The 21,029-nt window shown below is 35.0% G+C and overlaps 1 protein-coding gene across 1 annotated transcript in view; it reads right to left on the bottom strand.

Moving 5' to 3' along the window:
* Window positions 1-8,070: 8,070 nt before the first annotated feature.
* SYCP1 (synaptonemal complex protein 1) overlaps window positions 8,071-21,029 on the bottom strand; it is a 53,220-nt gene continuing 40,261 nt past the window's right edge. Inside the window, exons 12-15 of the mRNA XM_064587526.1 lie at window positions 18,952-19,131; window positions 14,826-14,969; window positions 8,662-8,751; window positions 8,071-8,543 (exon numbers count right to left, since the gene is read on the bottom strand). Coding sequence (XP_064443596.1) covers window positions 8,406-8,543; window positions 8,662-8,751; window positions 14,826-14,969; window positions 18,952-19,131 — 552 coding nt within the window. The 3' untranslated portion in view covers window positions 8,071-8,405. The remainder of the gene's footprint in view (window positions 8,544-8,661; window positions 8,752-14,825; window positions 14,970-18,951; window positions 19,132-21,029) is intronic.

Below are 21,029 nucleotides of genomic sequence, written 5' to 3' on the forward strand. Positions count from 1 at the left end.
GAATTTAAAGCAACAGTCATAAGGATACTCAGTGGGCTTGAGAAAAGATTGGAAGGCTTCAGGGAGACCCTTACTGCAGAGATAGTTAAAAAACAGTCAGAAGGGGCACCTGGGTGGCTCAGTCATTAAGCGTCTGCCTTCGGCTCAGGTCATGATTCCAGGGTCCTGGGATTGAGCCCCACATCGGGCTCCCTGCTCAGCAGGAAGCCTGCTTCTCCCTCTCCCCTCCCCCTGCTTGTGTTCCCTCTCTCGTTGTGTCTCTGTCAAATAAATAAATAAAATCTTTAAAAAAATAAATAAATAATAAAAAAATAAAGAACAGTCAGAAATGAAAAATACAATAACTGAGATTTAAAACAGACTTGATGCAATAAACACAAGGATGGAAGAAGCAGAGGAACAAATAAGTAATAAAGAAGATTTAAAAATGGAAAATAATGAAGCTGAACAAAAGAGAAAAAGAAATTATGGAACACAAGAACAGACATAGGGAACTGCTGAGCAAAATAAGTCAATCAGAGAAAGACATGTATCATATGACCTCACTGATACGGGGAATTCTTAATCTCATGAAACAAACTGAGGGTTGCTGGTGTGGCGGGGGGTGGGAGGGATGGGATGGCTGGGTGATAGACATTGAGGAGGGTATGTGCTATGGTGAGCGCTGTGAATTGTGTAAGACTGTTGAATCACAGACCTGTACCTCTGAAACAAATAATACATTATATGTTAAAAAAAAAAAAAAGAAGAAGATAGCAGGAAGCGGAAAATGAAGGGGGGAAATTGGAGGGGGAGACGAACCATGAGAGACTATGGACTCTGAGAAACAAACTGAGGGTTCTAGAGGGGAGGGGGTAGGGGGATGGGTTAACCTGGTGATAGGTATTAAAGAGGGCACGTACTGAATGGAGCACTGGGTGTTATATGCAAACAATGAATCATGGAACACTACATCAAAAACTAAAAAAAAAAGAAAGAAAGAAAATTCCCATTTCCAGATGATTTCACTGGTGAATTCTATCAAACATTAAAAAGAAATAATACCAATTTGATATAAACTCTTTCCAAAATTTAGAATGAGGGAATGCTTCTCAACTCATGTTGTAAGACCAGCATTACCTTGATAGCAACCCAGACAAAAACATTACAAAAAAGAAAACTAGAGACCATTCTTCAGAAAAATTTAAGCAAATTGAATTCAATAATATATAAAAAGGATAATACATCATGACCAAGGGAGGTTTATTTCAATGCAAAGTTAGTTTAACATTCAAAAATCAATCAGTGTAATTCAGCATATTAACAGACTAAAAATAAAATACCATATGATCATGTCAAAATATGCAGAAAAAGGGGTCCCTGGGTGGCTCAGTTGGTTAAGCATCTGCCTTTAACTCAGGTCATGATCTCGAGTCCTAGGATCGAGCCCCACATCGGGCTCCCTACTCAGTGTGGAGTCTGCTTCTCCCTCTCCCTCTGCTCCTCCTCCCTGCTCATGCTTGCTCTGTCAAATAAATAAATAAATAATCTTTTTAAAAATATGCAGAAAAAGCCTGAGAAAATTCAACATTCATTCATGACACAGTTTTCAACAGATTAGCCGAATGAACTTCTTCAATCTGAAAAAAAAAAAAATGTATCTATTATAATTCTTAAGGTTCAATCATTGTGAAAAAGGCAAGAAAATTCTATCTATACAACCTTGTACTGGAGGTACTAGCCAGCGCAATAAGGCAATAAAAAGAAAAAAACATATAGATAGGAAGAAGTAAAAATGTCTTAGCTACAGATCACATCATCCACATAGAAAATCCTAAGGAATCTATAAAAATGCTACTGGAACTAATGAGTTTATCAAGGTTTGGGATACAAGTTCATTAGACAAAAATCTCCACCTCCACAGACAAAAATCTCCATCATCATCTTCCCCCTGCCACACCATATCTGGAGGGCCTGGACATACCACACTCACACCTCCTTTTTGGATCCTAGGCACTATAGATGGGTACTGCTAGGGGGCCATCCTTAGGCCCATCTACCTGCTGTCCTGCTAGGTAACCTGCCTTAGTTCCCATGCACCAAACACCATTTCCTGAGTCCTCTAAAGCAGATGCAGACCTCAATAAGGCAGACTTCCTCAGTCAGTAGAGCTAGCAATAGTAGATCAGTGCTCCATGCCAATCTGGCCTTTCATAGACGGTGGCCATCCATTACTGGCCAGAGCTGCCTGGGGTTAGCCTCTCATATGTCCATTTTGTAGGAACTGTAGCCTCCAAGTTAATTCTAAGTTTTCAAAGAACCTGGGAGAAGCAGGTGTGTGGTAATAATGACTACTGCAGGCACCAGTCTAGCAATATGGGTTCTACTGACATTTCAGGTACTCCCAGAACAAGAAAGAGGCTTCTGAGGTTGGAGAAAGTCCAATGGCCAATTTGGAGCTAGGGAACATCTAGAGAACAGGTCCTCCTTTTTCGCTGCCCCTGTTGAATTTTCATCTTCAAATCCATTAAAACCCATTGAAAGCCCACCTGTCTTGGGCATTCATAAGACTGGTTTTATTAATAAAAATGAGAGCCAACCATGACTAACACTTGCTTTGTCCTGGACACCTTTCAAAATGTCTATTAACTTATTTTCTCTAGTTTTAAGTATCATCATTTTATAGACCTCAAAAAGCTCAGCCACACAGAGGTTATTATTCAGACCATGAACTGAGCAGCAGTGTTAGGATTACAAATTCAGTCAACCCAAAAAACAAAACAAACACATACTTTTAACTAAGACATATAACATGCAGTCTGGCCTGAAGAATTAGTTTTACTTAAGTAAACATGATAATCTAATAAACTATATTTGTAACTTAGCTGATAAACAGAATATATAAAAATCTCAAACATTATAAGGACTAAAATTTTTTTAACATAATAATTGTTAATTTAGTATAGGTAGAGAGAGGACTGAGCACTATGAACAATACTGTTGGTGAAAAGAGAAATTCTCTACTTATTGAGACTAGGTCATTTAATGACTATCAATTTCCTTGGAAAGTCATTGGAAAAAACTGATATATTTGACAAATCAAAAATCAGGGAGAGGCTTCTTTTAAGAGCCACATCAAGCAAGTAACACAGAAACACTTTTTAAAAATTAAAAAATAATTTGGAAATTATTAGAATAATTAGACAACTTGTATTACAGTTTCTATCTCTTGGTTAGCACTTTTATAAGAGCATAATGTTTACTTTGTAGAATACATTTTTGTCATAGAATATATTTTCAACTCTTAATTACATAATGATTTATGTATTTAATATATATTTCCATACCAGTGATTACATAATTTTACAACTCCTATACAATGAGGTATCTCCTAAAATTTTTAATTTACATAGTTGTAGGCCCATTAATTCCAAAATTAATAATATACAGAAATAAAATCACTAACAGTATTGTTCATAGTGCAGAAAACTGGAAACAAAGAGAATTCACATTATATCAGTTTAGAGTAGGTTATGCCAACAATCATAGACAACCCTGAACTCTCAGGGGCTTAACACTACAAAGTCTTATTTCTTATTCATACTACATGACCATGAGGGGTTTGGGGAAATTTTATTCTATGTAATTTTTACTCACAGACATAGAATGACAGGAGTTTCATCATCTGTAACATCACAAATTGCTGCAGCAGGAGAGAGTGTGATAGAAGGTCTCACACTACTAATCAAATACTCTGTCACAAGAGTAATTAATGCACAACAGTTCTACCTAAAATTTTGGCCAGAACTTATCATATAGGCTCACCAAGATGGGAATGGAAGTCTAATCTTTTCACATGCCCAGAAGGAGACAGGAAAACAACTAGGTTTGGTGATCATAAAAGTCTCTATCACATTTTAATAAATACCTGAATTATGGTACATCCATGAAATATTACTACAGCTATTTAAAAGAATGAATTGGAAGAATGCCATATGTTACAGAGATTTTCATGAGATAGTAAGTAAAGTCCAGGTGGGACTTTATTATACTTTATTATATATACTGAAAAGTATATATATCATCCCATTTTCATAAATTAACCATGACCAGAGAATCCTGTGTGCATACATGCATATGTGAAAATATGTAATTAAGTACTTTATATTTATTATCAACATCTATCTGTCACTGAGAAAAATAGGAAAGATTTTTTTCCCTTAGGAGAGGGAGATTTGGCAGAGGGGGGCCTTGATGTGTGTAGCGAGGGAAAGAGAGAGGGTGAGGACGAAAGCAAAAGGGGGGATAAAAAAAAGGGCACTAAGATTTTATAGGATTATATTTATGTACTGATGTAAATTATGTATATGCATATAGAAAATCAAGTCATTTTTCAAAACTATCTTTTCCTTTTAATTTTGATTGCTTTTATGATTGCCTCAAATTACTGATCTGTTGAAATTAAATCTTTTCAGTTCCCTCCAGCTCTACACTCTATGATTTCATAACTTAAATAATATTAAGTCTTATCTGTCTCCTACTTGTTATTTCCTATTTCCAACCCAGAGCTGACCTGCCACTGATTAAAGTTCTGGATGTACTTCTATAGCCTGTGGACTATTAATTATACTGAATTCAGGTTGCCTGAATTATAAATAATTTATTTCTAACCTTTATATCAACCAAAGCAAGTTGCTCTTTGACATCATGAATTTACATTTACATGAAGTGGGAGACATTTTATTACTGTTAAAGTGACAAAATCATGGATATTTTTCTTAGGCTAGGTATTAGATATAATCTGAAAGTCTGGAACTTAAATTCTTAGTCTAAGAAATCTTCCCATATCCCACCTGGACTATTTCAATAGCTGCAATAGCTTCACCCTGTTCCAATTTACCTTTAATGAGCTTTCTAAAGATTGCTATTTCCTCTGCCTTAATTTTCTCTTGTCCTTCTTATACACCTATAACTTTTTTTTTTTAAAGAGAGAGCGAGCATGTGAATTGGGTGGGGAAGGGTAGAGGGAGAGAGAGAATCTTAAGCAGGCTCCACACTCAGGAGAGAGCCCGAGGCAGGGCCCAATCTCACAACCCTGAGATCGTGACCTGAGCAGAAATCAAGAATCAGTCGCCCAACTGACTGACCCACCCAGGCACCCCTATAGTATTCTTATTTATGTCCAAAACTCATCTCTTCTAGAAGGCCTCAGAAGCCAAAACACGAAATTATCTTTCATGTCTCTGTACCTTACATTTACATACTGTTGAGTTACTTACATTATGATTCAATTGTTTACACATTTATATGTTTTTATTATGTTCAGTTAGCCACCATATAGTACATCATTAGTTTTTGATGTAGTGTTCAAAGATTCATCAGTTGCATATAACACCCAGTGCTCATCACAACACGTGCCCTCCTTAATACCAATCAACCTGGCTACCCCATCCCTCCCCTCCCCGAAACCCTCAGTTTGTTTCCTGGGGTCCATAGTCTCTCACGGTTTGTTTCTCTCTCTGATTCCCACCCCTTCAGTTTTCCCTCCCTTCCCCTATGGTCTTCTGTGCTATTCCTTATGTTCCATATATGAGTGAAACCATATGATAATTGACTTTCTCTGCTTGACTTATTTCACTTAGCATAATCTCCTCCAGTCCCATCCATGTTGATGTAAAAGTTGGGTATTCATCCTTTCTGATGGCTGAGTAATATTCCATTGTATATATGGACCACATCTTCTTTATCCATTCATCTGTTGAAGGGCATCTTGGCTCCTTCCACAGTTTGGCTGTTGTGGACACTGCTTCAAGGGGGTCTCTTCAATAAGTGGTGCTGGGAAAACTGGACAGCTACATACAGAAGAATGAAACTGGACCATTCTCTTACACCATACACACAAAGATAAACTCAAAATGGATGAAAGACCGCAAGGTGAGATAGGAACCCATCAAAATCCTAGAGAAGAATATAGGCAGTAACCTCTTTGACATCAGCCACAGCAACTTCTTTCAAGACACATCTCCAAAGGCAAGGGAAACAAAAGCAAAAATGAACTATTGGGACTTCATCAAGATAAAAAGCTTCTGCACAGCAAAAGAAACAGTCAACAAAACTAAGAGGCAACCCACAGAATGGGAGAAGATATTTGCAAATAACAGGGCACATAAAGGGCTGGTATCTAAGATCTATAAAGAATTTCTCAAACTCAACACTCAAAAAACTAATAACCCAGGCAAAAAAGGGGCAGAAGACATGAACAGACATTTCTGCAAAGAAGACACACAAATGGCTAACAGACACATGAAAAAATGTTCAACATCACTAGCCATCAGGGAAATTCAAATCAAAACCACAATGAGATACCACGTTACACCAGTTAGAATGGCAAAAATTAACAAGGCAGGAAACAACAAATGTTGACAAGAATGTGGAGAAAGGGGAACCCTCTTACATTGTTGGTGGGAATGCAAGCTGGTACAACCACTTTGGAAAACAGTATGAAGCTTCCTCAAAAAGTTAAAAATAGAACTACCCTATGACTCAGTAATTGCACTACTAGGTATTTACCCCAAAGATACAGATGTAGTGAAAATAAGGGGTACATACACATTTATATTTGCTACTGGACATCAAGTCATTGAAAGCAGAGATTATACATCACATATATAATCTCAAATCCAATGATTTATGCTTTCAGGTATTGATACTCAGAAGGATTTGACACAGGGGAATACTCCCTTCTTGAATCACTTTGCTCTTTAAGATTCCATGACCCCTTACACTTCACCTGTCTCTCCTTAATCTTTGCAGCAACTCCTCTATTGCTTGACTTTTAAGTGTTCCAGTATCCCAAGGCTCAGTATCAACTCTTTTCTCTTCTATAACTATACACTCCCTATCCATAAAGAGAGTGCATTCAGTCCCAAGCTTTAAATGGCATGTATATGCCAATGACTACTAAATAATGACCCTCCTGGAGAACTGCAGATTCATTTGTTTAATGACCTACTCAACTGCTCCACTTAGATATCTGAGATATTTCAACTATTACATAGTGCCTCCCCCCCCAAAAAATATTACATAGCTTAAAATAGAACTTCAAGACCCAACTTTGCTCCTTCTCTCCCTCACCTCATTCTTATTTCAGGCCATTATGTCAGCAAATCTTTTTGGTGTTTTTCCCCTTTTGCAGCAACCTTGGAAGCCAGTTGTTGAGCAAGGCAGAACTAAAAGTTGGAAGGAGCCAGGTTTTCTGAATCACTGCCTGAGGAATGCTGCTCTCTAAATATGAACATTTATGTTGGACTTTAGAGAAGTGAGAAGTTGATGAACGATCAGCCAAAGAAGCTAGCATTACCTCAACTAATACACTCGTCTTGTTTTATTTTAAAATGTTTGAAAATACATAGCTTCAAATATGAAATATCACATTATCGGGCGCCTGGGTGGCTCAGTTGGTTAAGCGACTGCCTTCGGCTCAGGTCATGATCCTGGAGTCCCGGGATCAAGTCCCACATCGGGCTCCTTTCTCGGCGGGGAGTCTGCTTCTCCCTCTGCCCTTCCCCCCTCTCATGCTCGCTCTCTCTAATAAATAAATAAATCTTAAAAAAAAAAAAAAGAAATCACATTATCAAGACTAATAATGCTCTAAAAAATACTTGCTCAGGAGACTAATTATAAGATTTCAATTAAGATATCAGAAGCAGAAGTCCCAAAGCCATATCCAGGTTTATTTATTGTCTATTTCCCTCACTAAAATGTAAGCTCTAGAAGAACATAGGGTTTATTTTTCTGTTTTGTTCATTGTCATATCTCCAGTATCTAGAACTGTACTTGACTCTTAGTGGGCACTCAATAAATATTTGCTTAAATTAATGAGTGTTGAATAAATAATGTTAGGAAGCCATACTGGTATAGTCTTTTTTTTCCTACAACAAAAGGCATTTCTCAATTTTATAAACAGATAAAACTGTTTCAGAACTGTGAAACTTCAACAAAATGACCTTAAGATTTAAAAATAAGTATCAATATTGTGATCAGCTGTCCAGATGACCTCACAGAATCAATGAAAAGCATTTATTTGCATCAAGATATTTTAATAAAGAATAAAGAATAAATCTCAATGGATTCCTAGCAGCCAGTGGATAACTTTACAAATTTGAAAAATTAGCTAAAACAGTTTTCATGAATACAAGAAAAGGTAAAAACAAAACATAATCATCTTATTATTGTAATAGAATTACAAGTTTTCAGGTAACATGTGGTAATTTAGGCCAAAACATAAAAATCATAAAAAACAAATTATGCAAATATAAAAAAATCTCAATGTCAGAAAATGTTTGGCTCTTCAGAAAATAAAACATTTTTAAGTTGACTATAAATTTGATGTTATTAGGCTCCTTAATCACATTGATTTTCTGAAATTAAACAAATAGCTTTTCTGCATCCTTTAGTTTTTTTTTCCTATCCATTTTAGCAATTACAGCCCAACGATCTTCCCGCATTTTCCTCATAGCTCCAAACTTCAGCGTAGATCCAGGGGTTGTTAGAGATGAAGGGGTCTGAATACAAAATAAAATCAAATCAAAATATGTTTAATTTAAAAAGATAAAGTCCAGCTTTTGAAACTTGCTTTCTGAAGTAAAAATTTAAAACTACCTTTAAAAAAAAATAAACTACCTTTTTTGGTGTTCTGACACAAAGATGAGAAGTTGTTGGATTATTAGTCTTGTATAATTTTTTCAATGTCTCTTCTTCTGAAACCATGCTCTTAAAGAAAAATACAAAATTATAATTTGAGGTCTGTCATCACTAATATTAAAATTTTGTCTACATATCACAGAGAGGAGGAGAAAGACAAGGAAGGAAAGGGAGGAAGAAAGGAGGTAAAAGAAGGGAGAGGAGAAAGGAGAGAAAAAAGAAGAAAAACTGAAGACAATGACAAAATACTCAATCTTCCAAACAAGGACATGGGTTTATATTCTATTAACTATATTGTATTATATGAAATAATAATAACTATACTGTATTTTATGAAATACAACATGTATATGAATAGTACTTTTCTACTTCTACTTCAGTTTGTCTTTATACTACTACTTTTCCTCCCACTTTCCCTCCACCTATCTACTCAAACTCACACTTTAGCCTTATAATAAGCATGTATAATCCTATAAAAATTATGTTATCAACTATCGATTTATGGGTATTGTAATTCCCCCAAGTAATAAGAGCTAACACTTATTTAGTACTTTCTTTATGTTAGGTGCTGTTTTAAGCACTTTGCCTATTTAGTTTTAATCCTCACAATAATTTTAATAAATTAGGTATACCATCATTATCCCCTTTTAAAGGTGAAGAACTGAGACAAGAAATGTTACATACTTTGCCTAAGATTACACAGCTAGTTAAGAGGTGGAGCCAGGATTCAAATCCAGAGAGGCTGGCTCTAGAAATCCACTTTCTTAATGAATATGCTACACAGATTTAGTCTGGTAAGCAATCAGTTCACATTCCGTTCCTGCTCACTAATGTCACATTTACAGAGGTCTCATGAATAAAAATATTCAAACAGATTTTCATGAACTCTAAGATTTTAGCAGAATTCAGTAGTAAGTCATAACAAGCTGCCTTTTCAAATACACTCAGAACCACTATGTATCAACTGACCAGCTTTAAAAAGAAAAATTATTTTAAAATCTTGTAAACTATCATTAAAATTTTACTCAGTGCATAGTAATTATTCATTAATGACTGCCCATATAAAAATAATTAACCCAATTTAAAACAAAACCGTATCTGTCCTTATAACTCTGCAACAATCATCTTCTCATGTGCTTATTGGCCATTTGTATATCCTCTTTGGAGAAATGTCTATTCAAGTCCTTTGCCCATTTTTAAATCGGGTTGTATGGTTTTTGTTGTTGAGTTATGGGAGTTCTTTATGTATTCCATACGTTTATCCCTTTCCAGATATCTGATTTGAAAATATTTTCTGCTATTCTTTAGCTTGTCTTTTGATTTTCTTAATGGTGTCCTTTGGTGCACAAAAAGTCTTAATTTTGAAGTCAAATTTATCAGTTTTCTCTTTTCTTGCATGTGCTTTTGGTGTCATACTCATGAGGCCCTTGCTAAATTTGAGGTCATGAAAATTTCCCCAATATTTTCTTCTGAGAGTTTCATAGTTCTACACTTAAGTTTTGGTTTTTGATCCATTTTGAGTCAATTTTTATATATGGTATAAAGAGTCCAACTTCATTCTTTTGCATGTGGATAACCAATATCCAGTTCTAACACCATTAGCTGGAAAAAAAAAAAATGTCCTTTCCCCCACTGAATGGCCTTGGCACTCTTGTCAAAAATCAACTGACTATATATGTGAGAATTTATTTCTGGGTTCCTTTATTCCATTGGTCTATATATCTGCCCTTATCCTAGTACTAATCTGTTTAAATTACTAGCTTTGTAGGAAGTTTCAAGGTCAAGAACTATGAGTCCTCCAACATTACCCTTCTTTTCCAAAAGTGTTTTAGCTATTTGGGGACCCTTGCAATTCTATATGAATTTTAGTATCAGATTTTCCATATCTGCCAAAAAGCTGTTGGAATTTTGATAGAGATTGCACTGAATTTGTGGACTGCTTTGGGTAGTACTGACATTTTTTAAATTATGTTCAATCAGCCAGCATATAGGACATCTTAACATCCATAAACACAGACTATTTTCCTAATTCTTTAGGTCTTCTTTAATTTCCTTCAGCAATGTTTTGTAGTTTTCATTGTATTTCAATATTTCACCTTCTTGGTTGGGTTTGTTCCTAGATATTCTATTTGTTTAGATGATATCATATATGGATTTTCTTAATTTTCCTTAATTTCCTTTTGGATTAATCATTGCTGGTGTATAAAAACATAATCAATGTCATGTGTTCTTATACCCCTCCAAATTGCTGAATTCATTTGTTAGCTCTACTAGCCTTCTTGTGGAGTCTTCGTGATTTTCATTGGATAGGATTATGGCATCTGCAAATAGTTTTACCTCATTCTCATTTGTATGTCTGCTTTCTTTTTCTCTCCCTTTGTTTTTTGTCTAATAGTCTAATAGCTCTGGCTAGAACTTCCAGTACAATGCTGACTAGCAGTGGTGAAAGTGGACATCCTTGTCTGGTTCTTAACTTAAGGGGTAAGTTCTCAATCTTTCACCATTGAGCATGATTTAGCTGCAAGTTTTCATAAGTATTTTTTTATCATGCTGAGGAATTGTTCCTCTATTCCTAGCTTTATGAGTTTCTATCATGCAAAAATGTTGGATTTTGTCAAATGCTTTTTCTGTACTAATTGAGATGATCATATGGGATTTTTTCCCCTTCATTCTATTAATGGTGACATATTACATTGATTTTCTTATATTGAACCACCCTGGAATTTCTTGGGATAAATCCCACTTGGTCATGGTGAATAGCACTTTTAATATGATGTGGAATTTGACTTGCTAATATTTTGCTGAGGATTTTTACACTGACGTTCATAAAGGACAATGGTCTTTAATTTTCTTTTCTAGTAATGTCTTTATCTTACTTTGGTATCAAGGTAGTGCTGGCCTCATAGAATGAGTTATCAAGAGTTCTCGCTTCAATTTTTTGAAGTCTGAGAAGGTTAGGTCCTCAAATGTTTGATACAATCAATCTATCAATGAAGCCATCTGGTCCAGGACTTTTCTTTGAGAGGTTTTTGATGACTAAGTCAAATTCTTTACTGACTATAGATAGGCTGTTGAGGTTTTAGATTTCTTCTTGAATCAGTTTAAATTGGTGTGTTTCAGGGATTCTACCCATTTGTCCATTTCTTCTAAGTTATGAAATTTGTTAGCATATATTCACAGTATTTTTTATCTCTAAATAATTAGTAATAATGTACCCACTTTGCATTTCTGATTCTAGTTATTCACATCTTCTTAGTCTAGCTAAAGATTTGTCAAATTTTTTTAATCTTTTCAAATAAACAAAGTTTGGTTTCATTGATTTTCTCTATTGTTTTCTATTCTCTAATTTGTTTATCTCCCCTTGAATCTTCATTATTTCCTTCCTCCTGCCTGCTTTGGGTTTAGTTTGCTCTTCTTTTTCTAGTCCATAAAGTGTAACGTTATTGATTTGAGATCTTTCTTTTTTAATGTAGGAATTTGGAGCTATACATTTCCCTCTGAGCTTTTGCTGTAACACATAAGTTTTGGTATATTGTGTTTTCATTTTTATTCATATCTAGTCTTAATTTCCCTTGTGATTTCTTCTTTGATCCACTAGTTGATTAAAAGTGTGTTAATTTCAGGATGCCTAGGTGGCTCAGTAAGGCATCTGACTCTTGATTTCGGCTCAGATCTCAGGGTCCTGGGATCAAGCCCCACATCAGGCTCCCTGCTCAGCAGGGAGTGTGTTTCTCCCTTCACCCTCTGCCTCCTACCCCCTCCTGCCCATGCTGTCTTTCTCTCTCTGTGTCAATCGAATAAATAAAATTTTTAAAAAAGAAACTTAGACATGTGAATCTTATAACTGAATATATCTGCAAATCAGATTATTCCCTTTCCCCAGGGTTTGCTGTAGTGAGTTAGTTTTGTTTTGCTTTATGTTGTACAAGTTTCTGTGCCAGGGACTGGCCTGGGTTAAAAATTTGAGATCTTCTTAGGTTTTTTGTGAGCCTGTCTTTCCATGGGCATGTGCAGTGCTTTTAATATCCCAAAAATGTGATTGCTCTTGATGTCCTAGTTCTTAAAATGTCTGATCCTCCAAAGAAGAAAAGTGAAAAAAAAAAAAAATAGGTACAATTCATTTAAATCCTCTGTAAGACACTTTCTGCCAGCGAGGGTTGAAATAGTGGCAGCCAGTTTCTGTGCCTGCACAGTGATGAGAAGCAGCAATGATAATACAGAGCACTGAATCTTGATACTCAGAGAAAAAGTCCGTATTGCTCACCCTGGCTACAGCAAGACATGAGCATGGCTGCCTGCCACAGGACTATGGACTGGATGACAGGTAGTCACTACCATTCTTAAGGCTGAAATTGACCAAAATTAACTGAAATTGCAAGCATTCAAATAGTCTCCAGAGTTCCAAAATAGTTACTTCAGAGAGTTTCTGCAAGTACAATTGCTGTTTAGGTAGAGAAATAAATTTGTGGTATTTCCTACTCCCCCATCTTCTCTAAGGTTACTCTAGACAATCCATTTTTAAATCTAACTTTTTATAATTATTTGAATGTTCACCAAAATTTAAATGCAACAATAAGAAAACTACAAAAATAGTAACTTCAAATGATAACTATAACCAAATAAATGGACTGTGAAGTGTCTTTTTAGGCAAGTATAAATAGTTGTGCATACTTATATAATACTATAGTATGTTTACTGTGTTACAAAGTTGTGATGCTCCTTTTAAAAATGAAACCATGAATCATTCTGAATCTCAGCTAAGAAACTGGCCTAAATTCACACTGTTAGAAAAATAGTATGGATTCCAACCCTGGACTGTCTAATTTCAGAGCTCATAGTCTTTCTACTAATTCTCCTTACATTTCTATATATCTGGACTTCAGTTTGAGCTGGCAGTTATTATGTATAATGACTTACATAGGCTATGGAGCTAAACTGTGTTCCAATTTTTCTCCATGCCTTACTAGCTATGTGATCTTGGGCAAGGTACCTGTGTGACTTAGTTTTCTCATCTGTAAAATGAAAATAGCAACATTGTGTACACTTCTAATATGAGATTGTTCTAAAAAATAATCTATATAGTCTTTGCAAAAGTGCTTGGTTCAGAGTTCTAATCATTAAAATGTTAATCATCCTCTATAAAACAAAGAGATACTTAGGTAGGGATTCTATAAATTAACTTCAATAATTAGAGTTTTAAGACTTCAGCTCCTCATTATTCCAGAACAAATGAAAACAGAGTGTCCCAAAGCAGTAAAAAAGCTTGAAGGATCGCAAAAGATATAAGTGGTAATAATGAAACAAAGTAGTGCCTTTAACTGGAATTTTGTAATTAAGAATCTTTGGTATATTGTTCATTTTGTGTGATGAGGTTTGTTTTTAAATTAAATGAATCTAAATTTAATTATTCTCAATAAATCAATATTATTACCTAGAAAATACTGGTATGTGTGGATACACTCATGGCAGGGAATAATTAGTAATACAAACTGCTAGGGATAATATCTTCCTTAAACAACTCATCTTTAATACATTAACTCTTTAAGAATGATAAAAATATTATACTTGTCAACCAATACCTTGATATAGATTTCAATCAATATATAAAATAAGGAACATGTATAATACATAAAATCAAGAGGGTCCCTAAATAACAAATTTAGCCATAGCAAGATTCACCTAACCAATATTTATTAGGAAGGAAGGAAGGAAGGAAGGAAGGAAGGAAGGAAGGAAGGAGGGAAGGAAAGAAAGAAAAAAGAAAAGAAAAGAAAGAAAGAGGAGAGAAAAAAAGAAAGACAAAAAGAAAGAAAAAGAAAAAGAAAAAAAGAAACGAAAAAAGAAAAAGAGTATGTGGTAAAAACTCCTTTATAACACTCTGCTGGAAAACAAGATGGTTTAATCACCTCATGTGCCAACTATGTTACATCAAGTATTTCAAAATGCCATGTTTTCTGAAGTTAGATTATTTAAACCCTATTTCTCCAAAATGCTGCAAAAGCATAGGGTTCTGTGTTATATAGAGTTCTATATTTTCATATGCAATGGTAAGTACTATGTGTATATATTATACATATACATTAAAAAATGTGTAAAAATAATAATGTAAACAAGTAATAAATACTGATTTGTGGTGTTTTTACCAAAAGATCAGTCGTTTCTGAGCTATCCGAATTAATATCAAACTCAAAGACCATTTTTCTCTTTTTATTACTTTCTTCCATGGGTACATTCTTGTTTTCTCTTTGCTGAATTTTTAGTTTCGTTGGTGTCTTCACAGTATATGCCTATCCAAAAAGAAAAACAACATATTATCCCATCAAAAAAAACCTGTATTATTAATAAACGTAAGTTGAATCTTCAGTAATAACTCTCCATTATTAGAGGGATGTAGAGACTTTTTATAAGAATTTCATTCAGATATTTTTGATACTAAAACTTCTTTCTTCAAACAATTTATAATAGTGGACTTTTTCTTTGCCCTTCCCTTCTACTTACTGAATAAAATAATGGCAGGAGAGAGGTGCGGAGACAGACTCTCCAGCATCAGCAGTCAACAATCTTAAGAAAAGAGGGACTTTGATTTTTCTAACAATAATTAAGACCAAAGAACTGAATGAGCTTTGCTCTTTCTACAAAAATCCTTACGGATTTATGAGAAATTAGGTATGTTTATATTTTGTTCATAAAGTAATTCACATTAGTCAGTGTTTAGTATTCCATATTACCCTGTAAGTTTTATAATTTTTTTAAAGTATCTTTAAAAAGTTAGGGCAGTGACATCAGCAAAAATGGCAGAGTAAGGTATTCCAAAAATTTGCTCTTTCATAAAGCAATAAAAATACTAGTAAAATGGTCAAAGTCAGCTTTTTCAGAACTCTGGAAATTAACCAAAAGCTTGCCACAAACTGTAGTGCTTATTTTTTTTTAATGGCTGAACCTCTGTAAGAACAGCAAGCTTTGTGGTGTTTTAACTTTTCTTTATCCCAGCCCCCATGCTCTATGTTACCCTTAAAAAAATAACATCCCATACTCTTGGTCCAGCCTGAGACCACTAGATAGAGCAGAACAGAATTGAGAGCTCTTTCAAAGCTTTATTCCCAAAAAGTTGTCATTATTTAAACTGTCTAGTGGTTCTCTAAAAGACCTCACTTACAAGGCTGTCTGTATTTAACCTGACTTAGAGCTCATTCAGTACAAAAAGCTTTCTCCTTGGTGTGAAATACAGCATAGAATTTGTCAAAACAATTATAGGCAAGTGTTTTAACTTTGCATCTCCATGAGGCAATAATTTTAACAGGGCAAATGACAGACTAATCAAAAACTTCAAAAGAACAGGTAGGAAAAGAGACATCCACAGGGGCTTTGAAAAGCTCTGACATTAATGGAAAAAATAAAATAAAATCTACAGTTAAAAGTGATGTACCAATGTATGTTTCCTAGTTTTGACAAATGTACATGGTAATGTAAGATGTTAACAATGTGGAAAATTGGGTGATAGATATAAAGGAATTCTCTATACTACCTTTGCAACTTTTCTATAAATCTAAAATTATGGTAAAAAAATGTTCTTTTTAAAAAAAGTAAGGTCACCACATCCATGAGAATAGCTAAAATCAAAAAGATAAAAAAATACCATGTGGTAGCAAGGATGTGGAGCAACTAGAACTCTCATTCACTGCCAGCTAGGATGTAAAATTGACGTAATGAATTTTTTGAAAAACATGACTGGCAGTGTGATACAATAAGAAATATATATTTAGTCTTTGTCCCTGGTTCCTGACACAGAACTTCTAAAACCCATGTAATTTCCTGAGTAATAGGGGTGATCAGGGCATCTTTTGGTACAATATTCGGTCTTTGTCCCCCTGTGTTAGGAGTCTTCTGTTATTCAAAATAAGCTCCTTTCAACTGGACCAGAGTTAATGCTAATGAAATAACTGGCAGTAAAGGTCTCCTAGATAACTTCAGGATGCTGGCTGGTCACCAGAAAAATCAAGGCTTGATTAGAAGTTTGTAACCCTTTCAGCTACACCCCTTGACCTCCTGGGAGGGGAAAGGGTTTGGAAATTGAGTTAAACACCAATGGCCAATGATTTAACCAGTCATGCTAGGTGATGAAACCTCCCTAAAAACCCCTAAATGATGGGGTTCTGAGAATTTCCATGTGGGCAAATACACAGGGGTACTGAAAGGGGGTACTCCTGAAGAAAGCATGGAAGTTCTATACCCCCTCCCTCACACCTTGCCCTATTTATCTTTTCCATTTGGCTGTTTTTGAGTTGTATCCTTTATAATAAACTGATAATAGTAAGTAAAGGAATCTCCTGAGTTCTGATCATCATTCTAGCAAATTAGCAGACCTAAGGAGGGGGGTTATGGGAACCCCAATTTAGAGCCGGTTGGTCAGTAGTACAACAAGGGGCAAACCAGGATTGTAACTACTGTCTGAAGTGGAAGCAGTCTTGTGGGACTGAACCCTTAACCTGTAGGGTCTACATTAACTCCAGGTAGTGTCAGAACTTAATCAAGTTGTAGGACAACTAGGTGTTGTCTGGAGAATCAGAGAACTGGCATGGGAAAAAAAACCAAACCACATGTTTCATATCACAGTAAAAAAAAACAGCTCAGGCAGTATCTACTAAAATGGAACATATTATACATAACCCTATAACCCAGCAATTTCATTCCTAAAGACATACCCAACCAAAATGCATACAGGTCAAATACCAGAATTTTTATAGCAAGACTATGCATAAAAGCCCAGTCTGGAAACTACCCAAAGTCCACTAACAATATAATAGATAAATAAACTATGGTACATCACACAATGGAATACTATATAGAAATATAAATGGAAAATCTACAACTTCAAGCAACAATATGGATGAGTCCCACAAACATAATATTAAGTGAAAAAAGTCAAAACAAAAATAATGATTCTATTTATAGAAAATTCAAAAACAGGGAAAAGAGAAAATACAAAAACAGGTACATCTAATATTAGAGTTGGAGCAGTATCTGGCCTTGGGGGAGAAGCCAGTGACAAAAAGGGAGGCAAGGTGATAGTAACATTCTGTGCTTTAATCTGAATGCTGGTTATAAAGTCATGTTTAGTTTGTGAAGAATCATCAAGTTGCATAATTAAGATCTGTGCATTTTTCTTGCATATATTTCAATATAAAGTTTTTTTTAAGTAAGGTCATTCTATACAAAGATCACTTCATATTCTGAATAATATAAATAGAACAAAATAATTTTACGTAAAAGCCTAAGTTATGTAGTTTACTAATTTTCATAATTTCCACAGTGTGGATAATACTGTATACATAATAGGATGTGAGAGAGACTCTTCCTTTTGCTCTGGAATTGTCAACTGGGGCACAAAGCTGCAGAAAAAAAATGTTAGAAACCCATATTCTAAAGAAAGCAACCTATGGTTAAAGCCAGATCCTTCTCTAGGGCTTATTAAAAAGTGGTTAAACTGGCCCTACAATCACCAAACACCTCCTTTCTTCCCAGTTATTTTAAGAAAATTGGAAGGGAAAGGCATCAAATTTCAGCTTAGAGGGATAGAGAGAGGTCGAAATATTTTTCCCTTCAATTTCCAAGGCAGGTGAGGAGACAACTCTTAACAGCAGCCTAACAAAAAATAGGGGTGCCTTCAAGAAGGATTGGCATCTCATTCCCTTACTAGATATAAATTTAGGAAGAAATTTTATCTGTCTTTGTGTCTGGCTGGATAGTTTAGAGTAAAAAGAAATTAGAGAGAGATGGATGGTGGGAGGTGGGGTCAGAAATGTAGCATTCCGTACTGCTGTTTAGCATGGAAATGTTGAATGAATTCCCCATGGATTAAGTGAACATGTGAAAATAGCTAGTAATTGAGCCATCTTGGTGGTGGCACCTGATCCACCGAGGGCTGACTGCTAAGTAAAGGACTCTAGCAACAAGACGATACAAAGTAAACAGCAAACGGTAGTAACTGGAGTGATACTGAAAAATGTTAAGTCAGAATCGGATTTCCCACATCAGGGAATGCCATCAGGTGAGTGACAGAAAGTTATGGAATCTGCCCAAAATGTCATTAAGTGGACAGTGATATTAAAAAACAAAACAAAACAAAACAAAAACACTATTTCATGCTGGTATCACAAAAATTGAATTGGTTTTATATTTATATGTGTGATATCAGATATATGGTATATGATACCAGAACCTTCTTTAACTAAAAAAATTATGACCTTCTTAGAAACTTTAGCAACCAACCTTTGGTAATGGTGTAGATAAAGTACTTTTGGCAGATGTCCATAAATAGTCCCTTTTATCTTTGGATTTACCATGGTCAGCTGATGTGAAGTTTCGAGATATATTTTGTGAAGGAGCTGCTTTAGAATCAAATTTCCAATAATGAGTTTCAGGTGTTTCCAATAAAGGTGTCGGTATTTTCTATATTGAACAACAAAAGGAAATAAAATCATCACTACGTCATTTTAATTAAAGTGCAGCAATTAGTAGAAATAACACTGGAATAAACTAGAATTTATCCTCAAATTTATTATTAATTAGATAACTTTGAATAAATTATCCTTATCTTGTCACTTTATTTCCCCATTGAAGATGAAAATGGTATCTGCCTTTCTGTCTTCACAGAGCTGCTATGAAAAGAAATAAAATGTCTCAACTCTCTGACTAAAAGTTGACGATTTGCTGAAGAGAAAAATCTCTATTCCTGCTGGCAAAGAGCCTTTCTTTGTGGTTCATTACAATAGTCTAAAAGCCAGAGGGCAGTTTATTCTCATTTCTATCCATTCTCTTTTATGCTTTCATATTTCCTCTCTCTCATCTATAAAAATATCAGCCTTTTCCTATCCACCAGGCTTACTCCCCACCAAAAAAAAAAGAAAGAAAAGAAAGGAATATAGCGAAGAAAAATAATAAAAGTAAAGAACCAGAAAAAATTTCCAGGAGGAGAAAAATGACTGTTGTCCTCAATTCTGAAGATAAACAAATTACAAATTTACTCTAAATACTTAGACTTTATTTCAACTCAATTTCTTCCATTTTCTTTCTCTCTACCTTTATATGTATCTTCCCTTCAGACCTGACCTATCTTTCTAGTAAAAGTTCATAATAACCGCTTTAGTGGAATTGTGTTAGCTGCTTTCTAATTTTATCACTTCCTTTGATCACCACCATCTCCATGAATACAATCGTGGCAACTACAAGAAAAAAATGGAACACGCATGCACACACACATACACATACACACACACACAGAGCTATTCTCAAAAGTTCAATGGTTAAATCTGCAGTAAATTTAAGTTAGGAGGCTATAGAATGCAGGATTAAGAGGTAACCACATGTGCTATAAAAACACGGACGGACTAATTGATGGACGAATAGATAAGGAAGATGTGGTATACACACACACAGAAGAATATTACACAACTGTAAAAAAAGGATGAGATTGTGCCATCTGAGACACCATGGATGGACTTCAAGGGTATTATGCCCAAGTGAAATAAGTAAGACTGAGAAAGACAAATACCATATGATTTCACTCATGTGGAATCCAAAAAAATGGTTAAGTGAATAAACAAACAAAAAAGCAGAATCAGACCTATAAATGCACAGAACAAACTGATAGTTGTCAGATGTGGGGAAGATGGGCAAAACAGATGAAGGGAAATGGGAAATACAGGCTTCCAGTTAGGGAATGAATAAATCATGGGAATAAAAGGCACAGCATAAGGAAAACAGTCAATGATATTGTAATAGCAATGTAACAGGACAGAAGATCAGCATAATGTACAAACTTGTTGAATCACTATGTTGTACACCTGAACTTATGTAACACTGTGTGTGTGTGTGTGTGTGTGTGTATAACAATCATTGGACCAGGAGTCAAGTAATAGGCTCTTTTCTCCTGGATCTTATACTATCTTGCTGGGTGATATTAAGTAATCTCCAAGTATCTCTAGGCTTAAATTTATCCATCTATATAATCAAGGGACTAAAAGATGATTTGTAAGTTTCTGCCCAGTTCTAGTGATCTCAGTTCATAATCCTCTTTCCAGCAGGTATAAATTTTGGTAGCATTTTTTCACACAGTTGTATTTCTGTATTCTCCTTCCTATATATTTCTACATCATAGGTGATAATACAATTTTGATGAAAGCAAATTTTTTCTGCTGTTTTCATGGACAAATTTTTCTCTCCTCAAAAGCCTGAGAATGACAACTACACCATCTTGTGGCCAAGTCTGGGAATTTAACACTTCAGCCCGCTTGAAAGAAAATGCACCCCATTTCTAGAATACGGAAATAAACCTCTTCATAATAAGT

The sequence above is a fragment of the Mirounga angustirostris genome, unplaced genomic scaffold (genome assembly GCF_029215605.1).
Source record: "Mirounga angustirostris isolate CCGP_5_RB_7025 unplaced genomic scaffold, mMirAng1.0.hap1 SCAF_4, whole genome shotgun sequence".
Taxonomy (NCBI): Eukaryota; Metazoa; Chordata; class Mammalia; order Carnivora; family Phocidae; genus Mirounga; species Mirounga angustirostris.